This window comes from Lolium perenne, chromosome 1 (assembly GCF_019359855.2).
Source record: "Lolium perenne isolate Kyuss_39 chromosome 1, Kyuss_2.0, whole genome shotgun sequence".
Lineage (NCBI taxonomy): Eukaryota > Viridiplantae > Streptophyta > Magnoliopsida > Poales > Poaceae > Lolium > Lolium perenne.
The window spans coordinates 176,164,495-176,184,547 of NC_067244.2; the positions used below are offsets into that span (position 1 = coordinate 176,164,495).

At 48.4% G+C, this 20,053-nt stretch overlaps 2 protein-coding genes across 2 annotated transcripts; one reads left to right on the forward strand and one right to left on the reverse strand.

The window, feature by feature from the left end:
• Window positions 1–3,551: 3,551 nt before the first annotated feature.
• On the forward strand, window positions 3,552–6,781 carry LOC127313754 (probably inactive leucine-rich repeat receptor-like protein kinase At5g48380). The gene is made up of 3 exons (XM_051344224.2): window positions 3,552–3,706; window positions 4,558–5,429; window positions 5,543–6,781. The coding sequence occupies exons 2-3, from the start codon at window positions 4,614–4,616 to the stop codon at window positions 6,536–6,538; spliced, it is 1,812 nt and encodes a 603-aa protein (XP_051200184.1). The 5' UTR covers window positions 3,552–3,706; window positions 4,558–4,613; the 3' UTR covers window positions 6,539–6,781.
• A 762-nt stretch (window positions 6,782–7,543) lies between these two features.
• Window positions 7,544–11,350, reverse strand: LOC127313742 (putative disease resistance RPP13-like protein 1). The gene has a single exon (XM_051344216.2). The coding sequence runs from the start codon at window positions 11,193–11,195 to the stop codon at window positions 7,830–7,832; it is 3,366 nt and encodes a 1,121-aa protein (XP_051200176.1). The 5' UTR covers window positions 11,196–11,350; the 3' UTR covers window positions 7,544–7,829.
• Window positions 11,351–20,053: the final 8,703 nt, after the last annotated feature.

Here is a 20,053-nt window from a genome sequence, read left to right on the forward strand (position 1 = left end):
AAAGCATTAACACTCCGTGAACACATGTGATCCTCACATCGCTACCATTCCCTCCGGTTGTCCCGATTTACTGTCACTTCGGGGCCATCGGTTCCGGACAGACGACATGTGTATACAACTTATAGGTAAGACCATAAACAATGAATATCTTGATGAAGCAATAACATGTTCAGATCTGAGATCATGGCACTCGGGCCCTAGTGACAAGCATTAAGCATAACAAGTTGCAACAATATCATCAAAGTACCAATTACGGACACTAGGCACTATGCCCTAACAATCTTATGCTATTACATGACCAATCTCATCCAATCCCTACCATCCCCTTCGGCCTACAGCGGGGGAATTACTCACACATGGATGGGGGAAACATGGCTGGTTGATGTAGAGGCATTGGCGGTGATGGCGGCGATGATCTCCTCCAATTCCCCGTCCGGCGGAGTGCCGAGCAGAGACTTCGGCTCCCGCGACGGAGTTTCGCGATGTGGCGGCGTTACGGAGGGTTTACGGCGACTTCGACTTCCTCCGTGCGTTTTTAGGTCGAGGCCGATAAATAGTCCGAAGGAGGGCGTCGGAGGCCGGCCGAGGGGCCACACCACGGGGCCGCGCGGGCCCCCCCTGGCGCGCCGCCTATGGTGTGGGGCCCTCGGGCCTCCACCTTACTTGACCTTACGGCTCCGTCATTATTCTGGGAAAATAGGGCCTTCGCATAAATTCCGAGGATTTTCCCGAAAGTTGGATTTCTGCACAAAAACGAGACACCAGAGCAGTTCTGCTGAAAACAGCGTTAGTCCGTGTTAGTTGCATCCAAAATACACAAATTAGAGGCAAAACAATAGCAAAAGTGTTCGGGAAAGTAGATACGTTTTGGACGTATCAAGCATCACTTCAAACATTACTATGTACAAATTCATCTGAGTGAATTGTTCCAGCTTTTCAATCTGCGCGATCTCGACAAATCTATCATCAGTTGCTACGTTCTGTAAGTGATTTATTAATTTCTACCCCATCTCGTTCATTGCCTGCACTATATATATATATATATATATATATATATATATATATATATATATATATATATATATATATATATATATATTGTCCTAACTATCTTGTTGTGTACGCTATTATGCAGAATGAAGAAGCGGGAAATGCGAATAAGGAACATCCATGATGTTGGGTTCATTGACCCACAAATCGTTAATTCATATGTGTTAGAACACCACCCCGCCGACGTGGAGGATGACCTGTGGCGGTTTATTAGAAAACAGAAACTCAAAAGTGATATTCTATTTCCTTACCATTTTGGGTGAGTGTTTCTGTCTTGAGCACATTCTCTTTTGTTTACTCCATGCATGGTATGTGGCTAATCGATGAGTTATGCATGACTGTGCATGTATCGTGTCCGCAGGTTCCACTCGATTCTTATGTTAATTCAATTTCAGACCTCCTCAGTTCTCGTCCACGACTCTCTGAATATGGATCCGGCGCTTTGGGCCGACATGAGAAAAATGATGCAAAAGTAATTATTTTCATTCATTTGCGCTCTATATCGATCGGCCTATTTCGTTCATCATTTCCTAATATCAAGTAACTAATTAATAACTCTCTTGTTCATTTAATTTTCTTTGCCTCGTAGGGTTTGGAGACGGTTCGTAGATACCAAGGTCGGTGAATTCAAAAAAGAGCTACATTTTAAAATGGCAGTGCGGACGACTGGGGATATTCAGCCACCGGGGACCAATCTATGTGGATACTATGTTTGTGAGAGGATCCGGAGATACTGCAATGAGCGGGACCAGAAGTGTGAGAACAACATCCTGAGGAATAACCTCCGGAAGACGCTTAGTCCAGAAGCTCGCTTCCGACCACTTCAAGAGGAACTAGCTGGATGGTTGGCGAGGGAAGTCATCGATCCTAGAGGAGAACACCATTACGATGACGTAGATCTTTATATGCACTAAATTATGGATGGAAACTTGTTCAAAATTGTATATGGTCATCCGATATTGAATATATATTGTATATGGTCATCCGATATTGAATATATATTGTATATTCCTCTTGAATTCTTTTTGGTTCTAATTTTAAATTTGTTTGAAATTGTACATTAATTCATATGCATGTATGTAGTACCGTAGAATATGTGAAACTCCTTCAAAATTAAAACCCAAAAGAAATAAAACAATACAAATTAAAAAGAAACCAGATTTAGGGGGAGGGGGGCTAAACCCTAAACCCTGCGGAGGCCTTTAGTCGCGGTTGGCCAGAAGAACCGCGACTAAAGGTCCTCCGCCTCAAGCGCTCGCTGCGGCCCACGTGGACGGGCCTTTAGTCGCGGTTCGTAAGGAACCGCGACTAAAGGGGGGGCCTTTAGTCGCGCTACTTTGGTCGCGGTTGCGCAACCGCGACTAATGGCAGTTGCCAACCGCGACCAAAGGCCCTTTTTCCACCAGTGATGAGGCGAGACCCTATTTTATTTTTCCTCCAAAATGTCTATGGAGTAGCCCATTCATAAGAATTTCAAATAAATGTTACTTCACTTTGTTCCAAAGGATACATTAATAATATAGGAACCCTATACAAACTGAGCTTGGCTGTGATTGTTAAGTTCCTTTGGTGGAACCAACCCACCGAGGTTCAAGTTTCTATGTATAGTATATAGGTTTGCACTTCTGGATTTATTTCCGAATTTAACCAGAACTATTCTTGTTCATAGGTGTGGGTGTACATACATGTTTGTAAGAATGCTGCACGGTGTTCCAAAAAAAAAAGAGAGGAAGGAACCGTACTCGAAACTACAAGTGTAGACCGAGCTACGTGTAGCTTGCTTTTTGAAAAATTCAAACTCAGCACTTTAAAGTTTTAGAAAAATCTGAAAATAGATGTAGATGTCAACAATGTTGTGATCTACGACCGTGTAAAAATCTCGACTCGAAATACCTTATATTGTGGGATGCACAAAAATGACAAAGTCTGACATCTGTAGTATTAACAGTGCAAGATTTCAAAACCTCAAATCTGTCAGATTTTATTTTTTTTATTTTTGTGCAGCCCATAATATAGAGCATTTCAAGTTGAAATGTTTCACGTACCTAGATCACAACATCGTCTATATCAAGATTTTTTCTTAAAAAATTAAACCTTAAAATATTGTTTTCGAATTTTTGAAAAAAGAGAGCAATGTGCAGTTCGAGCTACAATAATCACACACACACACAAACCTTAATATGGAGTACCTAGGATTTTCATTTGTTGTAAACCAAACGGGAGTGATGTTTTGTTGTTTCCTGGTGTAGAGCGAGTGAATCGTAGAGGAGAGACCCGAGGTCCCGAGACCTCACCGAACTCCATTATCACTTTCTCAGCTTCAGTGGCACGGTGGCGCCGTAGCCATTCGTCCAGGTCCGGCCGGCCATCCCATCCAGACGGGTTGACTGGGGCAGTTGACCGGGAAAGTCCGTGGATTTCCGCGTCCCCATGTCGCTCTCCCGGGCCCACCGGGCCGGGCTTGGGCCCCCACACGCTTAGAAAAACCTCCCACTTTCTTTTCCTTTCCTTTGACGGGCGCCGGGCGGCTTCTCCTCTCTCCCCTCTCCTCCCCCTCCTACTCCCCTCACTACTACTCCTCTCCCCTTCCGCGCCTCGGGTCCTCCTCCCTGCTTCCCTCCCCACACCAGCCGACGGCGGTCGGGGCGAGCTTCAGGTGAGCAGCCCACCGACTCCGCCTCCTCTCTCAGATTTCTTTATCCCCTTAGCTTGGTGTGGTGCGAATGATCTGTGTTTCTTTATATATATACACGGTCTTGGCGAGCTCCGGTTTGGCCGGCTGCTCAGGGTTCTTGTGGGTTAACAACAGAGGATGCAAATTATGTGGATTAGGGGAAAATATTTGGTGTTTAGTGTTCTGTTCAGGGTTGGAATTTCGGGAGAGGAACTCCGGCCTCCAGGCCCTGGTTATTGGTGGGGGTTTGTTGCTTGCTGGAGGGGGAGCAGCAGCAGCAAGGGTTTGCCCAGTGTTCTTTTTTTCTTCTTCTTCTTTTGGTAAAAGTCAGACAGTCCGTGGGTGTGAAATCAGGGAGAAAGATATGGTATGGTATGGATGGTGCGGTGCCATTATTTCGAGAGATAGAGTTATTTCTCTCCCCCTTCTTAGATTTTCCTCTTTCTGGAAAGTAGGGCGCCTTTTGGCCGTTCGAGCCGTTCGGCTCTGGCATGAGAAATCGAGATATGTATTAAATATGAGATCATTTTGGTTGTAGTAGTATAAAGAACTGATGCCACGATTGATGGCTTGGGGCAACCGCATCCGTTCGTACTGTTATTCTTAGGGACGATGCAAATTGCAATTATTCTCTGGTGCTAATCTTGGCAGAATATTGGCATCATTTGTTAGTAGTATTTGCTATGTCTATAGTGGGGATCAGTTCTCCACTGATGGTGTCTGCATGTTACTGATACTCCTTTTGCTTCCCAGTGCTGCAATCAAGTCAATATTTCCAATTCAGCAAATTGGTATGTCTTTGAGAATTTAAATTGTACTACGGTTACGTGTAGGTGAAGCCTGAGCTTACAAGTGGTGTCGCTCGCGGGTTGGTTCCTACAAGTGTCCGATGACAAATCACTGTGTTCCGCTCAGGATTATTCCACTACTGTTGTTGATCTCCGCTTGTTTCGCTTCTCAAGCCGATATCGAATGCTTGAGATCTGTTAAGCAGTCAGTCATTGACCCCAATGGTGTACTCAATTCCTCATGGAATTTCAACAATGCCACTCCTGGTTTCACATGCAAATTTACCGGTGTCGAGTGTTGGCACCCGGACGAGGACAGAGTTCTTTCTTTGCGCCTCAGCAACCTCGGTCTCCAGGGTTTGTTTCCGAGAGGTCTTCAGAATTGCACCAGTATGACTGGGCTGGACCTGTCCAGTAACAGCTTCACAGGGCCAATCCCTGCAGACATCTCCCGGGAAGTGCCCTATTTGACATCGCTGGACCTCTCCTACAATAGTTTTTCAGGCAGTCTCCCGCAGAATATATCAAACATGACATACCTAAACACCCTCAATCTCCAACATAACCAGTTCAGTGGTCCAATTCCACTGCAGTTCAGTCTTCTTACTCGGTTAACTGCATTCAATGTCGCAGACAACCAACTGTCAGGGCCTATTCCATCTACACTAAAGAATTTCTCGGCGTCAAACTTTGCCGGTAATCCAGGGCTATGTGAAAGTCCATTGGATCGGTGCCAGGCTTCATCAAAGAGCAAAAACACCGCAGCAATCATTGGAGCTATTGTTGGTGTCGTAGTTGTGATAATAATTGTTGTGATAGTTGTGTTTGTTTGTCTGCGGAAATTACCAGCCAAGAAGGCAAAAGCTGACGAAGATAATAAGTGGGCAAAGAGTATCAAAGGAACAAAAACAATCAAGGTAATTTGTTGTTACCTTCTCTTTCTTTTGACACAAACGGCACTGTCCAATAGCATCGTTCAGAGAAGCTTTAACTATAACTTACTGGTGTCATGGTTTTCTCGATTATCCAGGTGTCTATGTTTGAGAATCCGGTTTCAAAGATGAAATTGAGTGATCTTATGAAGGCTACCAAACAATTCAGCAACGAAAACATCATAGCTACTGGGAGGACAGGGACTATGTACAGGGCAGTGCTACCTGATGGTTCTTTTCTTGCTGTCAAAAGGCTACAAGATTCACAGCATTCTGAATCACAGTTCACTGCTGAGATGAAGACGCTAGGCCAAGTAAGGCAACGCAACTTGGTTCCTCTCCTAGGATTTTGCATTGCTAAGAGGGAGAAGTTGCTGGTGTACAAGCACACGCCCAAAGGTTCACTCTATGATCAGTTACATGAAGAGGGAAAAGATTGTAAGATGGATTGGCCTCTGAGGTTAAGAATCGGCATTGGTGCAGCAAAGGGCCTTGCATATCTTCACCACACATGCAATCCTCGAATCCTTCACCGTAATATAAGTTCCAAATGCATCCTCTTGGACGAGGACTACGAACCAAAGATTTCGGATTTTGGGCTTGCTAGGCTTATGAATCCCCTAGACACCCATCTCAGCACCTTTGTCAATGGAGAATTTGGAGATATTGGTTATGTGGCACCAGAGTATGGAAGCACCCTGGTGGCCACGCCAAAGGGGGATGTCTACAGCTTTGGCGTGGTTCTGCTCGAGCTTGTCACCGGTGAGAGGCCTACTCAGGTTTCCAATGCTCCGGACAATTTCAGAGGGAATCTAGTAGAGTGGATCACTTACCTGTCGAACAATTCGATTCTACAAGACTCAATTGACAAGTCGTTGATCGGGAAGGATGCTGATAGTGAGCTGATGCAATTCCTGAAAGTGGCATGTTCTTGCACAGTCTCCACTGCGAAAGAGAGGCCCACCATGTTTGAGGTTTATCAGCTCCTCAGAGCCATCGGGGAGAAGTATCATTTCTCGGCCGGGGACGACTTGATGCTGCCACCACTAACCACGGATGGAGAAACCCCGGACGAGCTCATCGTCGCCATGTAACTGCAAATCCAAATACTGCAGGAGGCAAGTATGATCCCGAGCAAAGGCGCTCCACCTTGTATGATCCTTATTTTTTCGATGGGCATTACCATGCTCGAGTAGCAGCAGTACGCTGCATGCACTGTTGTGTATATATAGTTCTTGTAGCTTGGTTCTTCTCCACCCTTGGGCGGTGGTGCTAGTAGCAGCGAGGATAATTTTCATACGACCTATTTGGGAAAGTGGTACCTGTTAGTTAGCTAATTCTTGTGTCACTATGTGATCATGCCATTATTATGGGACTGCGCTCTTTGGTAGGCCATTTCTTACTGTCATTGTTTGTATATTAGATAATGAGCAGGCCCTAGCACACAAATGTCTGAAATGGTATGGTACTCCTTTGGGAAGTTTGATGCCTGAGATTAATGCAGTCATCATAACGTTTTGGAAGTTTTTTTGACCTGGGACCTTTTGGAAGTTTGATTACTACTCTGTATTTTGTAGGCAACAATACGGATTGACCGAGTGAAAATGATAGCACTGGATTTATCAGCCTGAATTATGTTTTGTTGTGTTCTGAATTTGGTTTCTGTAGCATATTGTGACTGAAAACTGTAGACAAAGCTTGTAGTTCAAAGGTCTTGACAAATGTGTTGCGTACTGAAACATCTTTCAGACTACAGCAAATATTCCTAACGATAAATTAGTTGCGATGTACGCGTCGTGAACTGAAACGTGATCAGTGTTTCGTACAGATCCTTACCCTGTCTCTGTGTGCAACTTGGAGTATGCCAGTACTTAAAATTCCAATTGTTGTGTTCTGTCTGTCTGCAATTGTCATCGCCTGGAGCTTGAACAGAGAGGCACTGAAAATTGGTGGCCCATGATGTCAGCGTTTATAATTTCTTTAGCACTCCAGGTCACGGAGGGGAGCTAATTTTCAGCAACGAGAAGATCACCAGTCTGATTTAGCTAATGATTACATTGTTCACAGTTAATTCCAGCAAATGGTTGCTCTCATATCTGTATACAGGTGAAATTCCAAGGCGCAAAATACATACAGAACATATGCACTACAGTAATGTACTTAAGACGGCGCAAATTACACGCAGAACACTTTTACATTCAAAACAAAAATCACTCCACAGGGCTCTGCTGGCAAGTATGATACCTAGAATACAGAAATGGCGAATATTGACTATACAAGGGAAGTAGATAGATCTTGATTTTATCTGACTATTTCATATTAAAGATGGTATTCTTTTGAACGGTGATGAAATTGACATGATAGTGGTAGACGCACCTACGCAGGTCAATGGATCCGTTTAATCGGAACACGAGCTATTTTATCCCATTCTGGTCCGTCCTTGAGTTGCAGTTGGTTCAAGAGCGCTGGCTTGCACCCAATCAGATCAAGAACTTGCAGTGAAGACGGGAAGTCACTTGGCAGCGACTCCAGCTCCGTGCAGCACATTATATTCAATTTTTTCAGGGAACCGAGCCTGCTGAAGTCGGTAGGGAAAGATTCCACGGTGAGCTTGGAGCAATTTTCGATCGACATGCTTTCCAGTGCTGCAAGATTTGGCAAGGAATGCAGAGAATACAACTCGGAGCACTGCCGAATGTGCAACGTCGTTAATCCGCTCGGATTCTCAACATGTGGAAGAGATGTTATGTTGCTGCAGTTGTCTATCTCCAGATTGGTAAGCGATTGTAAACCTTGCATGCAAGTACCCAGCTGCTCATCTGTTATGTCTAAATGAGATATTTGCAGCTTCTTGAGTGAGGTAAGTCCCTGAAGCTCCTCAAACTTCACACCTTGGCAGTGCCGCAGAGTCAAAACTGAAATTGCTTCCGCCTGTTGCTGGTGCAGCAAGCCATCTGTAAGGATGCTGGTAGAACATGTCTCTAATGCCGCATTGCAAGCTTTTGATGATGATGAGAAGGATAGCTTCATGTGTGAAACAAACCCTGTATTTCTGACCGTGACCTTCCGGATAGACAGAGAGAAAGGTGGCATTTTGACCAACTTGGGACAGTTCAAAAGATTCAGCTTACGGAGCTTGGGAAAAACATTGTTGATCGTATTATCTGCTTTAGTCCACTCAGCCCACAGTGGCATATCATCAAATTCAAGGTCTGTCAGGCATGGAAATGCAATCAATTTGACTCCATAGAACTCACTGCCAATCTGTTTCAGTGCGCACATCTCTTTCAAATGCAAAACCTTCAGGCACGGAAGCTGCCCAAGAGGAGGCAGGACCTCCCACTTTCTACAGTTGGTCAAATATAAAGATTTAAGCAGGCACAGCTTACTGTCCTTCCTGAAACTCATGTTCAACCAACGCGGTGGAGTATTACCATGATATCTTCTGATACGGACCTCTTCAACATGCGGGTGAGGTTCAAGGCCTTCTAAGACATCAGCGTCCACGGAAGGGTCACTCTTAACAGTGGAATTCCATTCCAGTTCTAGCACCTTAAGGCCATGTTTGTTTCTTAGGCCAGCTTTGCAGGCCTCTTGTTCGCTGGCTACAACATCAAGGTTCTTGATATGGAGCTTTCTGCAGAGATCATTCATATAATTCAAATCTTCTAACGTGTGACCCTTTTCCCTTTTAACATGGAACTCAATTGATCCCTGGAGATGAATTAGTTCACCAATACCCACAACTTTCGATGTACTTGCCCTGTCCATATCCAAATGGCGCAAATATTTCAAGTTCCGCATATCTTTCGGAAACTCCTCGAGGCGGCACCTCTTAGGGATGCTTAAGGTTTGAAGAAGGAATAACTTTGTCAATGACTGTGGAAGCCTTGTGATTGTCTTGCAAAGAGCCAGGTACCTCAGGTGGATCAGTTGACCGATTTTATCGGACAAATCAGCCATACCACAGCCATCCAAACCAAGCACACGGACACCTTTTAATTCTTTGAGGATATCATCTGGCAGTTGAGCGAGGGAAGACGAAGATTGCTTGAGAATTATGAATGTGCGTAGCCTGTCAAGATGGCACCGGCCTTTGAGATGCGTGACAGCCTCATCAGTAACAGATAAGTGCCGAACTGTACTAGGTATCTGTTTGCCATCAACATTCTCGACTCTTGCACAGTCAATTCGTGAGACATTCTCGGCCAGATCATGCATCAGGTCATGAATGTAATAGTAATTCTGATGGCCCTCCTTGCGCTCGTGGAAGAAAGACCCATCCACAAGTTGATCAAAGTACTTCTTCCCTACATCCTCCAGTTTCTTCCCATCAGCTGGCTGGATGAAATCCAATGCCATCCAAATCTTAACCAACTTGTCACGCTTAAACCGCCAGTTCTTGGGGAATATGCTACAGATTGCAAAGCATGGCTGCAGGTGTTCCTGCAAGTTCCGATAACACAACTCCAGCGTCAAGTTTACATTGTCATAGCTTTCCATTTCCGAGATCCTCTTCCACTCACGGATACTCCGGGTACTCTTAAGCATCCCACCAACGACCCTGGCAGCAAATGGCAACCCCTTCAGCTTTGGAACAAGCATCTCCGCAATTGCGTGCAATGCCGGATGCTTGTCAACGCTGTCGTTGCCGAAAGCAATCCTTGTGAACAGCGACCAAACATCGGCGAACGCCAACCCGCCCAACATGACATGCTTGCTCGCATTCAGCGAGGTGGCTACAATCTTTTTTCGGGTGGTGACCATGATCTTACTCCCAGTCCCAGGATTCCCAAACTTAAGAGGAGCCAACACCTCGCTCCACATATACTCATCCATGTCCCCTCTATTCCAGACATTGTCGAGAACCAGCAGGAACCTCTTGGATGAGACGGTCTCCCCTAACTGCTTCTGGAGCACAGCGAAGTTCTTCATGTTGTCAGGGACTTGTACTCCTGCAGACTGCAAGATTTGCTTGACGAGCTCAACCTTGTGGTAAGTGGCACCAGGACAGACCCACATCACCAAATCGAACGCCTCCTTCACGGAACGGTCGTGGAGCAGGACGCGCGCCAGCGTGGTCTTCCCCATCCCACCGAGCCCCATGATCGCGGCGACGGGGACGGCGGCGGCGCGCCGATCTGGGCAGTGGGGCGGGCCGGTGGCTAGCAGCCAAGAAACCATCTCCTTCCGCTCCGCGTCACGCCCAAACACCTCGCCTTCCTCCAGCAGCGAGCCCGTGTCGGGGTCCTCCCAGGTGGGGTGGCGGCCGCTCAGCTCGCCGGACAACGACGCCTCCAGCCCCGCCGCTTGCATCAGCCGCCCGGAGCTGGCCTTGATGCCGGCCAGCTTCTCGATGACGGCCTTGAGCCTGTTGAGCGGCTCGTCGGTGCCAGAGAGCTGCTTGCCGAACTTGACGAGGGAGGAGCGCGCGCGGTCGACCTTGCCGCCGTCGGGGCGGAGGCTCCGGTACTCGAACTCGTCGACGACCTCGTCGGCCTCGTGGACGGCGTCCTTCAGCTGCAGCAGCCACCGATCGAGGTCGCGGCCGCCGTTGCCCCTCGCGCCGCGGCTCAGCTCGACGGCGCTGGCCACGGTCCGCAGCTCCGTGAGCGTCCAGTCCAGCTGGTTGAGCGCATCGGGGACGCCGCCGTTGAGCCACCTAATCCGGTCGGCGGCGCAGGACTTGGCCTTGTCGACGACGATCCGGATGACCGGGCACACCAGCCAGCCGGCCACCGTCTCCGCCATCTCGCCGGCCGGTCGTCGGAGACCGAGGGGCTCTGAGCGTGTAGAGGATTACGAGGAGTTGACGAGGTTCGAGGGGTCAGCGCTGCCGTGCCGTGCTCGCCGTATTGTGGGGTTTTTTTGTGGTTCGGCCGCGGAAATTTCGGTGCTCTGTTTGGGGTTTTCCGGGCTACTTCTCACACCGGCGACGCCGACGGGCTCGAAATCGAGAGAATAGCCAAAATACCACACACATGAAAACCAAAAGTGCCAAAATACCACACTTCAAAACCAAAGTGCTAAGAGCATCTCCAACGTCCCCAAACCGTCCCCCAAACGGCGCAGGATTTGACGGTGGTGTGTTCGACGGTTCTGCCCCGTTGTCGCCACCCCTCCGCCGCAGCTCCTGCTGCGCGCGCCGCCTCTCCATGCGTAGGGCAGTGGCCAGACGCCGCTGCTCCAGCAGCGCGTCGTCACATGCTCTCCCCTGCTGGGCCGCCTGGAGGGAGAGCTCGACGGCGCGGTGAATCTGCGCCTCTTCGCGGGCACGTGCGGCGTCTTGAAGCTTCTTCTCCGACTCGAATGACTCGACGAGCGTGCGTTGCTGATCAGCCGTCTCATTCGGGTGCGGCCCGTCGTCGTCGGACCATTCGAACTCATCGTCGTCGTCCTCCACCTCGGTCTCCTCCTCCTCCTCCTCCTCCATTGGCGCCTCCTCCTCATCCGTTGGCGCCTCCATCATCGCCGCCGCCAACTCCTCCGCTCGCCTCCTCCAGACCGCCTCCGTTTCCGCCAGCGCCGCCTCCCGCTACTGACACTCCTCCGCCGCCAGCTGCTGCTGGCGCTCGATCGCCTCCCGCCGCCGGCGCTCGATCGCCACCTGCCGTTCACGGTACTGCGCCTCCCGCTCCTCGCGCTGGCGCCGGCGCTCATCATCCCACCGCCGGATCATCTCCTCCGTCCGGCGCCGCCGCGCCTCTTCTGCCGTGGAGGCGTCGAACGCCGCAATGGTGACCGACAGCGCCTCCTTCTGCCACGTTGCTGCCGCCGCGCTCTCGTCAGCTGCGGGGCCAGGGGCGTAGAACGCCGCTACATCCGTCGTGTGTGCCGCCTCACGCTGCTGGCAGGCCTGCTGCTCGAGTGCCTCCCGCCGCTCCTGACGATGTTCACGCCAATTCTCCGTCCCTCGCCGCCGCCGCTCTTCACGGGTGGCGACGTCGATGCCGAACTGCGAATCCGGTGCTGGAGGTGGTGCTGGAGAAGACGACGGTGGAGGGAACTGGCCATCGCCGGTGCGGTTCGTCATTGCGAACTGGTGGTGGAGGAGACGGCGGTGGAGCGACGAGAGCTGTGCTTGTGGTGGAGAAAGGGGTGCCGGTGGCTGTGGTGGCTGCCATTGAGCCGGGAGGGCCTTTTATAGACGCCGGCGTCGGGAAGAAAGCGCGGGAAGAGGCGAGAAGAGGCGGGAAGAAAGCGCGGGAACACGCGGTGGCGTGCGAACGCCGGCGCCACGTGGAGGCTACGCAGCACCGACGAGACATCTCGCCCGCCCCTCCGTCGCCATTAAGGCAAAGATGTCGTCGTGTGTCACTGCGCGCGAATAACTTCCTTCGCGAGGTAGGCGATGGTTAGGTTAAATTCAATGTGCCGCTGACGCGTCGGGACCGCGTCGCTTCGCCTCGCTTTTCGTTGTGTCCGGCGTGCCCGGAGCGTCCCCTGTGGGGCGGGGACGGGCTCGGGCGCCGGACACCGTATCGGGCCGCGCCGGACAAAAAGTGGCTTTGGGGGATGCGGCTAGGAACGCTTTTTTGTCCAGCGCGCCCCAAATCCCTTTGAGGAACAGTTTGATGGATGCTGGAGATGCTCTAAAATACCACTCTTTTTCAGTTTTTCGTGCCAAACTACCACTAGTGACTAACTGAGACAAACTTTTTCAAATAAAGACATAGATGCCCTTACCTAGAACACCATCCCACTGTGATGGGCAATCTCCCATGGTTGACATGCCGATGGAGGCACAGCCGGAGCAAGGGATGGCGTGGTACTCCTCTACCTGTTGAAATATTGGGCCCACTTTTAGAGGCCCAAATTAGATTTCAGTTTTCCCTATAAATCTCAAAGCCCACATAGTGGCAGCCTTGTGAGTTTGAGCCCAAGTGGGTGGCAACTCACTAGGGAGTGGCAAGTGGTGGGAAGTTTAGTCCCACATGGAAAGTTGGGAGGAAGTTAGACCACCTTATAAGGTGGGTTGTTCCACCACTAGTAAGTGAGTGAGAATAGGAGTGCTACACGCGCGCTCCTCCTCCTCCTCGCTCGTCTCGACTCGACTCGACTCGACTCGACTCGACACGACACGACACGCGCCGCGCTCGTGGTGAGTGGATTGAGCCTCGAGCGGAGACTTTCCTTACTTTTTGCAGCTCAGGAAAACAAACAGTCCTAGACGGACGCGTCACAGTTAGTCGGTTCGGGTCGCTCCTGGACCGTGGACTCGAAACGTGCGCGCGACGTGGGCGTGCCCCACGTTGCCTAGGGTTTCCTGAGCCTATATAATCTCTTGCCCGGCTACCGCAGAAAGATATCTAATACACGAGTTAGGGTTTCCACCTCTCTCTGTTTGCGCCGCCATCGTAGCCTACTCCATCCCGCGCGCCGACGTGCATCGGCGAACGGGAGAGCAGGTTTCCGGAACCGCTCATCCTTGCGATCCTGTATGGGAGAGGGTGAATTAGGTTTTTGGGAAGCGCTCTGCACGACTGCTCAAGCTCTTCATCACGGGTCACCTTCCGTCCAAGTCAGGCGGTGCTGACTACCGTCGTCTTCAACGCCGTCTACTTCGACCCGTCGTCCCTGCTGCGACATCATCTGCTACACCTCCAACGGCACCTCCACCAGATCGGTACGTGCGACATATCTCGATCTGTTTAGCAATGAATGCTTTACCGTTTGCGCTGCTGCTACTCATGTTGATTAATGCATCTAGTATGTTCGAGTTTCACATGTTAGTAGTTGCTGCCATCATGTTTTATATTCTGGAATTAATCATGGAAATTGTGCCTAATTATCCAACAATCCAAAAACCTAATTGTAGGCAATTTCCTGAGTTAACAATGGCTGGTTTTTCTGATGCACTTGTCGTCGTGGTGAACAGACAGATGCCATGGGATGGCTTAAGTTGGGGCCAAGTTGGACGCTAGAGGATTCGGGGGAGGGTTTTGGATCAGGTAGGATGAACTTCCGGGTGCTTTCCTCAAGAACTTGGCCACGACCAGAGGTAGAAGAAGAGAGACACAAGGATGAACTCCGTTCTAGATCTTCTCTATTCCATGAACAACAAGGTTACAATAGGTATCTTCGTACATACATGCGTGCCCGTGAAGGGGGCTGCCCCCTCTCCTTATATAGGGGAGAGGGTGGCTTACAGGGGTAGAAACCCTAATGGCATCTTTGAACAGACAAACTACTTTACAAAGCTACTTTAATCATAGGTGACGCCGGTATCTTCTTTAATCAGGGAGACTGATGTCCTCCGGTTGCTTTGGGCGTCACCCTCGTCTTTTACGTCATGGCTTCGTTTAAAGCCACTTTGCTTAGGTCATGCTTGTCTTCTAGCTCCCGAGGGAATCTTTGACCGGTCCTGCCGACGTGCTACAGTGCACTTCTTACCGGCAGTCCGGTGTCTTCTTAGCCCATACCGGTATACCTACCTTTGGGGATACCGGTACAGATTTACTTAGCCAATCGCTTAACTTCGTTCTCCGGAATGAACCTCAAACCGGTATCTTGATGGCTCAAACCATCCGGTTTGGCATGCCTTTGGCATACCGGGGGTCATCCCCCCAACATTAGTCCCCGAAGCTGGTATAGTCCGGCTGACCTCATCCGGCGGGCCATACCAGGTTCCTATCTCACAAGGTGCCGGTTTGATCTTTTTGGCACTCTGTTCGAAGATGCCGGCCTCTTTTCCTTAGCCTTTTTCTATTATCTTCCGGATTCTTCCGGTATCTCATGTCATACTCACATCTTTCTTTCTTTGCAAAGTATTTCCGGTGTCTCTTCCTCCGGTATCATTGACATTTACTCTTTCCTCGGCGAAGTCGAGAATTTCTCGGGTACAGTGCCTGTCAGAGACATGCGCCTTTGTTTACGACGCGTCGATGTCGGTGGTCATTTCCGTTAAACCTCGCGCCAACATTAAATGTGCCACACCGGATCCTTCTGGCCATTCCGGATCCGTGCGGCGACTCTGTGGCCTCTTAATTTCCGCGCGTGTATATTCGCGCCACGTGGCGGCCCACGAGACGAACCGCCGTGGCCCGACGGTTTTCGGCCCACTAACTCCTTCTCCTATATAAGGGCGGAGCGGTTCCACTCCATCCTCTTCTTCGCACTTGCCCCCATTTCCAGAGTACTTCGAGCTCTTCGCCTCCTGCAACCTCGTCGCCGCCGGTCGCCGCCAGAGCCCTGCATCCGACGAACTCGCGCCGCCGCTCTCGCTGCGCCGAAGATTTTCGCCGCGGAGAGATCTACCGGCGCTTCTTCGCCGCCGCTGCTTCGAGCTTTCATCGGCGGCTTTCACCCTTCGCCGTCGCCAGCCTCCGTCGGCCTTCGCGAGTTCACCGTTGCTCCGGCGACCTTCTCCTTGAGCGTCTCCGCCGCCCCAGGTCAGGTTCGATTCGCATTTACCCCTCTTTTCTTTGCCTTTCAGATCTTGGGCCGGTAGAATATTTACTTCCTCCTTTCTTTTGCTTTTCTTCTTACTCGTAGATCTTCGCGCGAGGGTAGTTCTTGGGAAAACTGTTTTTCGAGTAGATACCGGCGTTTCTCAGATCCATATGTCTAGAGAGGAGTCTCTCTCCGCTTCGTCCTCCAGTAACCAAGAGAGTAGAGATTCCGACGGGCTAAGCGCAGATCTCGCCCAGATGGAAATCGACGCCGGCAAGGATCAAGAAGCCGGCAGTTCTAGCCACGCCCCCAGAAAAGATCTTTCCGGTATCACACGCGGAGCCTGGAGGGGCTCCGACGTTACGCAACACGAGATCGACTGGCTCCGCCGGTCTAGGAGGATACCGGAGGGAGTATTCTGCCGGCTCCCTGGCGATGAAATCGAACCGGTACTCAATCCCGGTGAGTTCGTGGTTTTTCTTGCTCACTTTGAGCGTGGCTTCGGCCTTCCCGCCTCCGACTTCTTCCGCCAGGTCCTGGATTTTTATCAACTCCAGCCTCACCATCTTCCCGGCAACGCCGTTTTCTACCTTTCTTGCTACGCCACTTTCAGGGAGGCCTACATCGGCATCCGCCCCACCCGCGAGACTTTTGCTCGCTTTTTCTCTCTTCGGATCAATTCGGTCCAGGGCAAGGACATTCCTAAGCCCAAACCCCCCGTTCAATGCGGGTCTTGTATTATCGGCTTGATGGGATTCGTAGCATAGAAAACAAAAAATTTCCTACCGCGAGAACGCAATCCAAGCCAAGATGCAATCTAGAAGATGGTAGCAACGAGGGGATGAACGAGACTAACCCTTGAAGAGTTCCAAAGCCTACGAGAGGAGGCTCTCGTTGCTGCGGTAGACGATCACTTGCCGCTTTCAAAAGCCCGTAGAAGATCTTGACGGTGCCACAATCGGGCAGCACCTCCGTACTCGGTCACACGTTCGGTGTTGATGAAGACGACGTCCTTCTCCCCGTTCCAGCGGGCAGCGGAAGTAGTAGATCCTCCTCGGAATCCAGACAGCACGACGGCGTGGTGGCGGTGTCGATGGAGAACTCCGGCAGGGCTTCGCCTAAGCGTATGCGGGAGAAGTGGTGGAGGAGGAGAAGCTAGGGTTTGGGGAGAGGGGGTGGCTAGGGCGCCGGCCATGGGCAGCCCTAGGTGGTGCGGCCAAGAGTGGCTGCCCCCTCCCTCTCCTCCTCATTATATAGGTGGAAATCCCCAAGAGTTGTAGTCCAAGTCTTCGAATAAGACCCCAACAACAAAACCTCCCATAGGTGGGAAACCTACTCAAGGGGGGAGTCCTACCCAAGGTGGGACTCCCACCTTTCCCTTAGGTGGGGTGGCCGGCCACCTATGGTGGAGTCCACCTGGGACTCCACCCCTTAGGGTTTGGCTGGCCATGCAAGGTGGAGTCCCTTCGGGACTCCACTTTCCATGGTGATTTCTTCCGGACTTTTCTAGAACCTTCTAGAACCTGCCATAAATGCACCGGATCATTTCCAAACTTGGAATATGACTTCCTATATATGAATCTTATTCTCCGGACCATTCCGGACCTCCTCGTGATGTCCTGGATCCCATCCGAGAATCCGAACAAAACTTCGAACTCCATTCCTTATTCCATATCTACTTAAACGACATCAAACCTTAAGTGTGTCACCCTACGGTTCGCGAACTATGTAGACATGGTCGAGATCTCTCTCCGACCAATAACCAATAGCGGGATCTGGAGATCCATAATGGCTCCCACATATTCAACGATGACTTAGTGATCGAATGAACCATTCACATACGATACCAATTCCCTTTGTCACGCGATATTTTACTTGTCCGAGGTTTGATCATCGGTATCTCTATACCTTGTTCAACCTCGTCTCCTGACAAGTACTCTTTACTCGTACCATGGTATGTGGTCTCTTATGAACCATTCATATGCTTGCAAGCTATTTAGACGACATTCCACCGAGAGGGCCCAGAGTATATCTATCCGTCATCGGGATGGACAAATCCCACTGTTGATCCATATGCCTCAACTTATACTTTCCGGATACTTAATCCCACCTTTATAACCACCCATTTACGCAGTGGCGTTTGATGTAATCAAAGTACCTTTCCAGCATAAGTGATTTACATGATCTCTTGGTCATAAGGACTAGGTAACTATGTATCGAAAGCTTATAGCAAATAACTTAATGACGTGATCTTATGCTACGCTTAATTGGGTGTGTCCATTACATCATTCACATAATGATATAACCTTGTTATTAATAACATCCAATGTTCATGATTATGAAACTAATCATCTATTAATCAACAAGCTAGTTAAGAGGCTTTACTAGGGACTCATTGTTGTTTACATAACACACATGTATCAATGTTTCGGTTAATACAATTATAGCATGGTATATAAACATTTATCATAAACATAAAGATATATAATAACCACTTTTATTATTGCCTCTTGGGCATATCTCCAACAGTCTCCCACTTGCACTAGAGTCAATAATCTAGATTACATTGTAATGTACCTAACACCCATGGCATTCTGGTGTTGGTCATACTTTTCCCTAGGGAGAGCTTTAGTCAACGGTTCTGACACACTCAGAAACGTATGTATTTTGCAATTCATTTGCGTCTTCACGCATCACTCATTTTCCAAATGAGTCGGCATTAAATATGTTTGGTCTTCTGGTGGAACCTTAATTCCGCGGTCTGAAATATGTCACTAATATTGTCATACACAATATAGCTTCAAAGTTCTGACACTATCGGAACTACACCAAGTTCTCAAAGAACCTCTTGACTTAACATCCTCAGTCATTGTCAAAACAACGACATATTCTGCCTTCGTTTGTAGAATCCGTCACAACATTTAGAACTCTTCTAAATCTAGCATTGTGCTACCTTTTAAACAACACTTAGCCTAATTTTGAGATTGAAATTTTATTTTTATATGTGACAAAACCAATATCGGTGCAACACCTTACAGCGATTTGTTTGTCATTTCTCCATACAAAACTATTTATATATCCTTGGTTCTTCTAAAGTACACAGGGATATTCTTACTGTTTGTCCAATGATTATCACATGAATCATTCTGGTATATGCTCCTAACATTTTAGAGCACAGGACATCTGATTGTGTACATATTAATTGTGATCTAAATCACTCATGTGTTTTTACTCATTGAGTGTCAGATACACTCAAGTTTTGTTAAAAACTTCACATGACAAGAACATTTTCTTAATATTTCTATATTGAACTACTTCAATATCCTTTCTATGTATTTTGACTTAAACTTATTATGTGTTTTAATCTATCTTCATAGATCTTGACACTAAATATGTTTCAGTCCATATCCTTTCATTGAAGTTAATTCTCAATGAAACCTTTTATAATCAAGTATATAATTACATCATTTATAACCAACTATATGTATCTACATAAAGTATTATAAATATGTCTCAGCGCTCCCACTTAATTTCTTGCAAATGCAAGCCTCTTCATCATTTCTGATGAAATCAAAAACTCTTTGACTATTTCATCCGGTGAAGATTCCAACTCCGTGATACTCACTTCATCCAATTGAAGTTCGTTTACCTATCTAGTATTCCACGGACTAGCAAAACAATTGGTTGTATCTTGTATACACCTTTAATACACACTTCTGTTAAGTAATGTATTTTGCCATCCTACTATCATATCTCATGAAAGAAATATGTAGCGATTACTAGAATAATCCACATAGACTATAAGCATTGCTACGGAAGATCTAATCTTATCGTAGTCAACTCTTTGAACTTTGTCGTAAACAACTTTTCGACAAGTCGAGTTTATTCAATTTTATAGATCCGTTTACTTTCAAAAAGTATTCATCTATCTTGGATTTCATGGCGTATAGCCATTTTAACGGAGTCAGGGCCCATCATAACTTCTTTGTATGTAGTTGGTTTATCATTGTTCAAAAAACAATCCTTTGTTCATAAATCATTTATTTGATCACAAAGTAAACCATACCTACAAGGTTCAATATGTACTTCGATCTCCATGGCTAAAATACTTTGTAGTCATGGGAGCCATGATCGTCGTGGCCGCTTCCGGAACCAATTTCGATGCTGCGCTACTCTGATCATTATGCTCAGGTTCATAAACCTTATCAAGTTCTATT